Source organism: Apostichopus japonicus, chromosome 3 (genome assembly GCF_037975245.1).
Source record: "Apostichopus japonicus isolate 1M-3 chromosome 3, ASM3797524v1, whole genome shotgun sequence".
NCBI lineage: Eukaryota > Metazoa > Echinodermata > Holothuroidea > Aspidochirotida > Stichopodidae > Apostichopus > Apostichopus japonicus.
Window position 1 is genome coordinate 20,086,053 of NC_092563.1, and position 11,600 is coordinate 20,097,652.

The 11,600-nt window shown below is 34.4% G+C and overlaps 2 protein-coding genes across 11 annotated transcripts in view; one reads left to right on the plus strand and one right to left on the minus strand.

The window, feature by feature from the left end:
- The window catches only part of LOC139965400 (uncharacterized), a 310,151-nt gene that overhangs the window by 87,542 nt on the left and 211,009 nt on the right, over nt 1-11,600 (plus strand). The gene's annotated exons all lie outside the window — the stretch shown is intronic.
- Nucleotides 1-11,600, minus strand: part of LOC139965384 (uncharacterized) — a 135,062-nt gene that overhangs the window by 15,206 nt on the left and 108,256 nt on the right. For all 10 annotated transcript variants that reach the window (XM_071967701.1, XM_071967702.1, XM_071967698.1 and 7 more), the window contains 10 exons: nt 10,900-11,022; nt 9,724-9,846; nt 8,894-9,019; nt 7,602-7,727; nt 7,146-7,283; nt 4,547-4,702; nt 3,250-3,408; nt 2,768-2,887; nt 1,638-1,886; nt 820-1,068 (listed from right to left, as the gene is read on the minus strand). In XM_071967701.1, the coding sequence (XP_071823802.1) occupies nt 820-1,068; nt 1,638-1,886; nt 2,768-2,887; nt 3,250-3,408; nt 4,547-4,702; nt 7,146-7,283; nt 7,602-7,727; nt 8,894-9,019; nt 9,724-9,846; nt 10,900-11,022 (1,569 nt within the window). The remainder of the gene's footprint in view (nt 1-819; nt 1,069-1,637; nt 1,887-2,767; nt 2,888-3,249; nt 3,409-4,546; nt 4,703-7,145; nt 7,284-7,601; nt 7,728-8,893; nt 9,020-9,723; nt 9,847-10,899; nt 11,023-11,600) is intronic.

Here is an 11,600-nt window from a genome sequence, read left to right on the forward strand (position 1 = left end):
AGTTGCAATTCATTAACTTACAGTGGCCTTTAGCACTGCCAGCCGAGTATTAAAATGCATAGCAAAAATATATCGCCTAGCTTAACACTAGTACCAATGATTAAAACTAATTACTTGAAGATATTATCATGAGTTTAAATAATAGTTACTTATATATGAAGTACTTAGCAAACGATGCCTTTAATTATTCTATCACAGTGTATCATCATATATGTAAGTTCTGGAATACTTAAACTGCAACATAAGATCTCTTTGCAGCCTGGCTTTCAAATTCTTTTAATACCTTTAGTTATTGCATATATAGCTACTGTGTATCATCATGATTTGCAGCTTAAGACACTTTCAATGATATGTTAAATGTCTTTGTGGCCCGATTTTCAAAGTACTTTATAATGCCTTTAATTTCACTAACATTGGCTATACCAAACAAAAATCTTGCTTTATGCCTTCACATAAAATGTGAATTTAAGGTCCATGGGGTTTTCTTACTTCACAATTATCTGTGCCTCTGTATCTAAATTGTACCAATGAGTGTTTTGGTATACAAGTCTACTACAGGCCATTGTATATGTACTCTGTAATAACGTTACACACTACGACTTGAAGAGGACTGTCAAGACTTAAATTATTTGCGTACTGAGAATGTATCATATAATGCAACCATAATTTGAACCCATTATTCACAAATTATCTACCACCGAAGCTTCATCGATAGTCACTGACATTCATTGTATTCATCTTCACTGGGTAAAACAATTGACTCAGATCATGTCAATATTGCATTGAATATAGTCCCAAAACCAAGGTTTTCTTTCTTACCAAACGCTACGTTCACAGTGAAGATGCAGGAAGCTTGATTGCCTAAGTTGTCAGAGTAAGTATAGATCACAACGGTTGTTCCCAAGTTGAATGATGATCCACTGAATTGGGATTGCATCGTATTCAAAGTCTGACCACTACTGCTACTTGCTGTTGGACTAGTCCAAAGAGCAACTGCAGAACCTGTAAGAGTTCTTAAATAGATATCACCTGGACACCCAACGATTGAGATGGCAGGGACAGTCACAGCTGAGAAGGAGGAGGAGGCGGAGAAGAAGAAAAAGGGAAGATATATATTGAATTGTACAGTAGGTAATATCTCATTAGATTGCCTACTCTCATGGTTGGGTTAAATTGAAAGAGACAATTATCTTTACACTGTTCAAGGATCACCTTTAGCAATGCAACATCATAGAGAACCAGCTTCCTTGTTATTAATGTAAAGTTGTGCAATTTGTTTTATTCTATGTCAACAATATCATTGTTATTTTTTACATGTGAATTGTGGTGCATTGGTAAGCGCAGTGTATAGGAGGAGGAGGCAATGCAAGAAAGGAATGGGGTTGGTGGGAGGAAGGGAGGGGGTGTTGGCCTGTGTAATGTAAATAAAGTTAAGGGTGGAACAAAGTGCATTAATTGTCATGTAATAATTGTAAAGCATGGGATACTTAAGTGACCAGCTGTGTCAGTTCCCTCGGGTTCGAGCACCACCTCGGCGTTTGAGCACCACCTCAGGGTTTGAGCACCACCTCAGGGTTTGGGCAGCACCTGGTAGCGTGGCCTCACATTGTTAATGAAGGTGTATTTGTTATACTTACATCCAAGAACTGAGACGACAAAGGAGCATGCTGCTTGGTTGTTGGATGGATCAACATATATGTAGGATACTGCTGTGTAACCAGGAGGAAACAGGAAACCAGACATGTGGGACACGAATAAGACATCAACAAACCCGCTGTCATCAGACGCTGTAGGTGCTATCCAGACACCCACCACAGGCTCATTAAATCGACTGTTCAGTACTATGTTCTCTGGACAGTTCCTTACAACTGGAGCAGTTATGTCCACTGTAATACACAGAATAAAGAAAATAACAAACTTTACCAAACATATGAATACTAAATATAGTGAAAAGGGCAAAGTTCATAAAGATGTAACAATTTACAAATGATGAAAATATAACTAATCTGATGATAGTGAGATCAATATAAGCTCACATTCCATAAAAACCCAGACTAAAGAAAGCAACTATCAAGTTAACGTTACATAATAAAACTTATGAACACATAATAATAATAATAATAATAATAATAATAATAATAATAATAATAATAATAATAATAATAATAATAATAATAATAATAATAATAATAATAATAATAATAATAATAATAATAATAATAATAATAATAATAATAATAATAATAATAATAATAATAATAATAATAATAATAATAATAATAATAATAATAATAATAATAATAATAATAATAATAATAATAATAATAATAATAATAATAATAATAATAATAATAATAATAATAATAATAATAATAATATTTATGTAGCGCATAATCAGCAAAGCTGCTTAAAGCGCTCTACATATGTAAAACCTAAAAACCAAAACATTAAATATATAGAACCATTAAGGCAAAAACTGTAAAAGCAACAATAAAAAAAATAATAAAAAAAACAAAAAAAAACACATGTACTAAACGACACTAAAATAAAACAAAATAATTAAAAAAACAAGTAGCCCAAAACGCAATAGTCCAAAACAAATTCAGAAGTACGTAAATAGTAAAATAGATTCAATCGTAGTCAATGTTTAAATATAAATAAGTATGAGAAACTATAGCATAGTAGGACAATTAATGTAAAAGCCTAAAACAGACTAAATATATATAACGTGTACTCCAAAACAACTGTTGAGTTGTGGGTTACTCACAGGTTGGTATATGACAGAACGTGCCCATGAAACCAACATCACAAGTACATATGAAGTATTCCTGGAATGAAGTACAAGTTCCTCCAAACTGGCATGGAGCACTGTTACAAGGATCAACATCTGATAATAAACAACAGTCAAATAAAAAATCAATTACTAATGAAGTGATTGATTTGTATTCAATGAATATGATAAACATTCATTGCCATTAATTATTTACATATTGGGTCACATCATAAATAGTATTGAACCTACAAGTAAACTCTTTTGGTCACTGGCCCAATTTAAGAATTTCAACCAAAGAAATATATATTTCTTGTGATTCTGCTTTTTTTAATAGAATTATAGTGGACGTGGCACCTCAGGCATTCTATGTTGACAGTAGGTCTGGAAATACTTTGTTTGAGGATATATAGGTTTAATAAGACAATTTGCATAGAGATGGAATTAAAGCTGCCAATAACAGCTATTAATATGCTTACATGCCCTCTCACAGTTCTTCCCAGTATATGGTCTTGCACAAGTGCAGACATAGTCCACGTCTCTTGAGAAGCTGTTGTAAGTATTAACACACTTTCCTCCGTTCAGACATCCAGACCCCGTTGACTGACTACAGGGATCCATGTCAGGAGCTACCAAGGCTGCAGAGAAATCAGCATCATGTATTACTCTCCATCCCAAGAAGACCTTTGCCTATGAGATTCTTAAACCATTGATTCAAATGACAAAAGAGAATAGTCATGTATTACTCTTAATGACAAACCATCTCAAGAAGACCTTTGCCTATGAGATTCTTAAAACATCATTGATTCCAAATGACAAAAGAGAATAGTCATGTATTACTCTTAATGACAAACCATCTCAAGAAGACCTTTGCCTATGAGATTCTTAAAACATCATTGATTCCAAATGACAAAAGAGAATAGTCATGCTTCCTCTTATGACAACCATCTCAAGAAGACCTTTGCCTATGAGATTCTTAAAACATCAGTGATTCCAAATGACAAAAGAGAATAGCCATGTATTACTCTTAATGACAAACCATCTCAAGAGACCTTTGCCTATGAGATTCTTAAAACATCAGTGATTCCAAATGACAAAAGAGAATAGCCATGTATTACTCTTAATGACAAACCATCTCAAGAAGACCTTTGCCTATGAGATTCTTAAAACATCAGTGATTCCAAATGACAAAAGAGAATAGTCATGTATTACTCTTAATGACAAACCATCTCAAGAAGACCTTTGCCTATGAGAGTCTTAAAACATCATTGATTCCAAATGACAAAAGAGAATAGCCATGTATTACTCTTAATGACAAACCACCTCAAGAAGACCTTTGCCTATGAGATTCTTAAAACATCATTGATTCCAAATGACAAAAGAGAATAGCCATGTATTACTCTTAATGACAAAACCATCTCAAGAAGACCTTTGCCTGCCATATTACATTAATAGCTAATCAAGTGAAAACTATTGTCAAAGCTTTGAACTTTTAACAAATGATACTACCTTAATGATCATGATCATCATATGTGTATGAAACAGTATTAGTTCCTTCATGGAGTGAGTCATCTGATTTTACATGCAAGATGTTCAAGGGCCTAAGTTCAGTTTCTTCTATTCAATCATATTAATTGAAAATGATAATTAGTAAACTACCCATCTGATAATGGTTCATGAAATATGCTTGCTATGTTAATAGGTAAATAATCATCATTTTATTGTAATTCAATTTTTAGGTTAACAAGTGGCACATGAATAACAAAGTTATTTTACCAGTATTAATGAAACAGTTGAATCCAGTAAACCCTGCTGCACATAAACAAACATATTGAGGTTGGTAGAAACCAGCTGGACTTCCACTATCAAAGCTCACAAAACAGTTTCCACTATTCTGGCAAGTGTTGCTTGAACACAAGTCAGCACCAGGAACTGAAAGAAATTAAAGTTAAGGTATGTGGTTCTATGTAGAGATGTACACTTATTCCATTGTATGTAATGTAAATAAAATCTTATATAGCGCTCTACGCATCTGTGCCCTTTACAAACAATCTTGACTATACAATGACATCAAACAGTAAATGCATATACCATATACAGATATACAGGAAAATGAGATCGAAAAATGATTAAAAGCACCGGTGAAGAGTAAAGCGATAAAACAGATTGACTACAAAATCTACAATTGGAATGCTAAAACTTGAAAATTCCGATTGAAGCCAGAACCTAAAAACCAACACAACAGAACATCATAAAATCTAAAAAATCCTAGAAACTATCATTATAGTGCGCTTGAAAGAGATGCGTTTCATTAACCAGTAGGGTTACTGTTAAGAACACATTTTCGATCCAATAAAACAGATATTATACCACAAGCAGTAAGTTTGTTGTACTCTTTGGACATGCTAAATTGCCTGCAATGCTTCAAAAGTCTAATACAGGACACATGATGAAATAAAATCTTTATTGAGTTTTGTTTGCTGACGGTTTAATAAACTTGTACTTCTGTATTTGAATTTGTATATTTATTCGTTTCATCACAAGTTACAGTGTGAAGGGAAGTCTCCTATAAAGCCTGCAAGGCTTAACAAAGTAGAAGACTCCCCAAAAAGAAGATAAGAGAGAAACAATTTAAGAATAGAAAAGAAAAGTTAATAGTAGCATCTACAATGATGTAATAATAGAATTGACGATGAAAATAATAATCTTAGTAAACAATTCTTACAATCTTTATAATTGATCTTAATTCCAAACACACACAAGAATAAATCCATCAATAGTGAGAAATAATTTCAGTTTGGAGATTCCTTTTGAATACAGAGTAAGAAGACTTATTCTTAACATTATCTTGGAGATTATTCCACGTTTTTATGGCACGAATACGAGGGCTTAAAGAACCCATAGTACTTCGGTGGTATAAAACATGTGCGTTATTACAATGGCGTGTTTGATGGTTGTGGATTAGTCTATTACTATAAATAAAATCTTTAAAAGCCTCGGGTAGCTATCCATTCCATGCTTTATATGCAAATGTTGCAAGCTGGACTCTTATAATGTCATTTAGTTTTAATAAATTTAATCTTTTGAATAGTGGGCTAGTGTGATCACGTGGTGCAGCATGTGAAATATGGCGGATAGCTCTCTTCTGGAGGACACATAGGTGATTAAGATATGTAGAATAGGTTCCTGACCAAATAGTCGTGCAATAAGTTAATTGGGGTATATTCAGAGTTATATACAGGGTTCTGAGAATATTTGGAGGTAAATAATGTTTTAATTTGCATATAATACCAGTATTTCTAGCCACTCTGTTGCAGACTGCTGATATATGATCACGCCAAGAAAGTTTACTGTCTATGTGTACACCCAAGAACTTAGTAGTGTTAACCCGATTAATAATGTTCTCATTCATGGTAATATTGTGATCCCATCTGAATGTGTAACTAGCATTGAACACCATATAATTAGTTTTTTCTATATTAAGAGATAATTTGTTTGCCGCAAACCAGTTGGAAAATTTAGTTAGCTCAGTAGAAACAGTTTCATGTGATGAGAGTAGATTTTGGGAATCGAAGAAAATATTTGTGTCGTCGGCAAATAATATTGTGTTAGCAATATCGGAGACATTGACGATATCATTGACATAAATTATGAATAGTAATGGACCTAGTATAGAACCCTGAGGAACTCCGCAAACGATTTTAGCAAGTTCAGATTTAGAATTTTTATATAAGGTGTACTGGTATCTATTTGAAAGATAACTATCTAGCCAATTTAGGGTTGTTCCTCTGATACCATAAAAAGATAATTTACTTAGTAATATTTTTTGATCGATGGTGTCAAAAGCTTTGGATAGGTCGAGAAATACGCCTACACAGGTATTATTCTTATCAAGACTATTATAAATATTATTGACTGCATCTGCTAAAGCTAATTCTGTAGAATGGTCAGGACGAAATCCGTACTGCTCGTTATTAAGAATATTATATTTACATAAAAAACTGTATATACGATTAAACATTAATCGTTCAATAATTTTGGAAAAGACTGACAATAAAGATATAGGGCGGTAATTCTCAAAATGACTGGAGTCTCCTTTTTTAATGATTGGTTTTACCTTTGCTATTTTAAGCTTATCCGGAAAAATGCCGGTGTTAAAAGAAATATTGTATATTTTGCGTATATATTGCATACTTCTTATTTATTTTTGATGTTGATGTTTTCAGTGTTGATATTACATGTGGTACTAAATGAAGCTGTAAAGTAAAGTAACAACAGAGATTAATTTAAAAAAGTGAAATGTTTTTATGTGCATTACTGCTACACACAGATGTTTGTATTGGTTCTAAAACAGATATATAGGTTTGTATTGTACCTGACATCATATCGCAGTTGATTCCAGAGTATCCAGATCTGCAAAGACAGACATAAGTAGTCTCACCAGGAGCAGACATACACGACGCACCATTCCGGCAAGGGAAGCTGTTACATGGATTCGCCAGTGCTATGACCTCTGTAATAGACAAAAAGATCACTTTAGTGCATTGTATTCCAACAATTTACTACACTGATTTGGAAGGTAACATAGGTTCTTCTTTAGTACAGGACAGCAGTCAGTATAGACCAAGATTGATCACTTCCTGCACCAACCTTATCTCCATCAGAAGTCAACAATTGTTTTATTTAGATGATTTTAGTATCTTCTTACTCTTCAAGTGATCATCTAGCACTGATCAATACACCAACCTACTTAATTGTCATTGAATGCTGACAAAACTTACATCGAGGATCATCAGAATAATTTAAACTCAGCATAAACTGAATGGCTTACGTTGCTCACAGTTGTCACCATCAAATCCTGTTTGACATCGGCATGTGTAGGAAGCACACACTTCAATATTTCTGGTACAGGTTCCTCCATTCAAACAAGGGAAATTATCACATGGGTTTGGTATGGCTGAAAGTAGAAAAAACAGTCATTTTTTAAAAGAACTTTCAATGTTCAAAATGGTAAATTTGTGCAAAAGTTAGCAATGGATCAGTCCATATAACTTTCATGGATGTATATAGCTCTGGATAAACTAAAGAAAGGAGCATTGCTTTATAAAGCACCAAGGCAACTAACAATAACTCTAACCTCCTCCATTGTTCACTCCTGCAGGACAATCATTTGACATTTGTTCGGGATAATTTGAATGGTGTCATGAAAAACGAGTATAATTGAAGTTTCTGAAAGGCTGGGTAAGAATATGCAATGTACTCTGTAACACATCACAATTGCTTAGGTTCCTTTCCTTATGGAACCTTACACACTAAAACCATGCAATCCGCATTAATCTCCACAATTTGCTGCAATCCTCCATCAGAAGTAACGATAAAACAAAACTAGCAATAACACTATATGAGTCCATGAGTATTTCCAAATATTGAAATGTTTCAGCGTCTTCTTGAGAGTTATAAATTCTTTGAAGACTCTCAAGTGTGTGCTACCTCCCTGTCACAAAGTACATAACACATTGTGTCAATATACTGCTATATGCAGGGGCATAGCCAAGATTTTCAAAGTTGTAGGCACGACTATATGAGCGGAGGGCCACCATCAGTTGGCGCGGAGCGTACAAGAAAATTTTTGTTTTTACAAACCACCCAGATGGCCGGAAACGGCCCTTCCCGAGTGTTCGTTCTGGTTCCCTGGCCTCTTGCTAACTTGAGACACCTCATTCAATAGCACTTTTAAACCCAAACATCAAACAAGTTAAACTAGTAATAGTGATAGAAATGACAGCCTAGATGGCAAAAGAATAGGTCACCTAATTTAGCCATATTCTTGCTACGTTCATTTCAATAGTTCTTCCTGTCAAGACTCTTAAACTCGTCCAGCAAGCTTATGGATTTGAATTATGGGTGTTTAAAAAAAATAGTAACTTGGCCAAAAAAGTGTAGGCCTGGGCCTACAGTGCTACATACTGGCTACGCCCCTGATATGATCATTGCGCAGAAAAGAAAGCATCGTCACCAGTTTGTATAATTACTGAGTGTCGAGACAACATAATGAATTGGTGAAGACTGGCGGTATCAGTGAAATGTATTACTAAAGAAATTATCAAAGCTACTGGAACATACGTAGTTCGCAGTTATATCCAGAAAAGCAGCCAACGCAATCACACCGATAGGCACTGCACTCCATGATGTTAAGATTTGAGCAGATTCCATTATTGACACAAGGGTTTGGAACACATCCATCAGCACCTGTACGAAGAAATCAAACCCAGAATAAATATTCAAAATTACTGCACGAGAAACCATCCAATTGGATATTAATATCCATGGACAAACTACAATGGGTTTGGAAAGGGTATTTTGTGCTGTTCAAAACAAATCAAACAATTTAATCAAATACTGACTTGAATTATGAAAACCCTTTTTTGGGAATCAAAAGCAACGAAACTAAGACACTATTCTCTGTCTTACCTATGTGTATTGGCACAATTACTGCAACATGTCACATTCCCCATATCATAAACTGTATTGAAATTTATCTTGGCATTGGGACAAGCTATGGGGACAGGGGTTAAACAAGTGCTTCTTTTCATTTGCCCTGAATTAAAAAACAATGACCGTCTTCAAGACTTTTGTTCGATTTATACTGGCTCAATTTCGGTTACATATCCTTTAAAGTCATATATATGTTCGACCGAAAATATAACCAACATTTCTCTAAGGTCATGTTCAAGATGTTTTGCATATAAAATGTCGTCATAGTTTGATGAGGATTATTGCATGTGGTTTAGACCAGTTGTTGTTCAAACATAATAATAATATGATCATAATAATACATAATTTTTATATAGTGCCAAACAAACTATGAAATAATTCTTGTAGGGCTTAACAGAATAATAACAATTATAACACATGTGCTTATCATTGGTAGTAATAAAGAACTGGCTACTAACGTTGTTCACAGCTTGCTCCAGAAAAGCATGGTGGACACTGGCAGACATACAGTGTACAATCAACTGGATCAGGCTGGCAGACAGCTCCATTGACACAATCATTGGCATCACATACGTTACCAACTGAAACAAAAGTATGAGTTGAATACAATTGATTGATAATTTCAACCTATTACATTAATTGCAAATATTTAAAAATGGTTAAAGCAGAGTTCACTTTACAAGCACAATATTTCAGAAAAGCTGACACAATTAAGCAAAAACCAAGTGAATCAAACGTGAAAAAATTCATAAAGCTAAGAAAAAATAATGGTAGGCACCATACAGCTCGAAACAAGTCAAAATAACAAAGAAAGCTGGCAAAGTAATGACTCGGGGTCTATTTATTAATTCATCTGGTGGCATCTGCTGTGACAATACATTTCAGCTTGAAGAAGACTGTTTTGTTATCCTTATTGTCAAAGATACAATGTTACCTGCTGTACAAGGAATTGTCAATTTCCGGAAAAAACCTCTTCAGTAAGATGCAAACCACCAAATTACAAAGCAATGTTGCACCATTATCACTAGTGTACCTTCATATGCACACAACGTTGAACATGAATGCTAATTAGGGTTAGTGGTTCCTCGTCACATTGCACAAAGACTTTTAAATTTTGAATTTATGCCCAGCAAGGATTTTCCACTAGTACGGATCTACCTACATTAACTCCACTCAAGTATTACATTTGAGTTAACTATTTGTGTTTAAAAAGGTTTCAGACTTTTGTTGACCACGAATAACAATTTTTACTAACACTGAATTTAAATTCATGTAAACTGGAAGGTACTGCAACGTACAAAGGTGGATCAACAATCCATGAACAAATTTTATGCAAGCTATATCTATTGAAGATATCATGTTGCGAGATTTTTAATATTTGATCACTGTTGACCTCAACTGACCTTCAACGTCCACTAATATTAATAGGGTTCTTATACTTACCTCGGAGGGTCTACATACTTTGTTATGAAGTTCCACCAAGATCTCTTTGTGAGGAAACATTTTATCCAATTATACACAAGTTGCACAAAGTTCATATTAACTATGCAACTAGGCCAAATATAGGCAATATTACTGCTGATGAAATACAGATATCAAATTCATTAATTGAGCTTAGTTGTGAAAGAAATTACCTTCTGTGCAAAATTGTCCCATGAAACATCTAGGACATTCACAGGTGTATAAGGTACAGCTATATGGAACAGGGATACAGGTTGATCCTGAGCCACAGAGATTCCCCTCACATGGATCAATAGCTGAAAGACAAAAATCAATTATGATACTCTTTACACAACATCTTGTCATTTAATGAGAAAGTTAAGCAAAATGTAACTTGCTTCTAGTATTGTCAAAGCCATGTGTCTGATACTGTAAGAGTGTGATGCCCTAAGCATCACCCTTTGAGTAGTTTCCAGTAGTTTAATCTGATGATTATTGTTTTAATTGTTTTCAGTGGTTATGTGACACCCTCCCTCCCCCTCCCCTCCCAACTTTGGGTGTATAGCGTCATGCTATGGCTTCATATGCTAATTTGTTTGTTCTCTCCTCTTGTCAGCTGTCCAGCTCTCATGAAAATATCCTTCACAATGGATCCTCCTTAGCCATGTGGAATGTTCTAGCCACGCGAGGACAGAGGTCTCTTGAAGTTATGTTTAGTTAGAACACTTGTGTCTTTGTTCTCTAAAAGAGCATTTTCGTTGTATATGTTTAAAATGATGCCCAATGATGTCCCTTGGCCAGTTCTTCATGTAACTTTATGTTCGTCATAGTATAAGCAAGCCCAAGTCTGTGTTCTCATTGTACTATGGGCGCATTGCCCTTAAAAGTATTAATT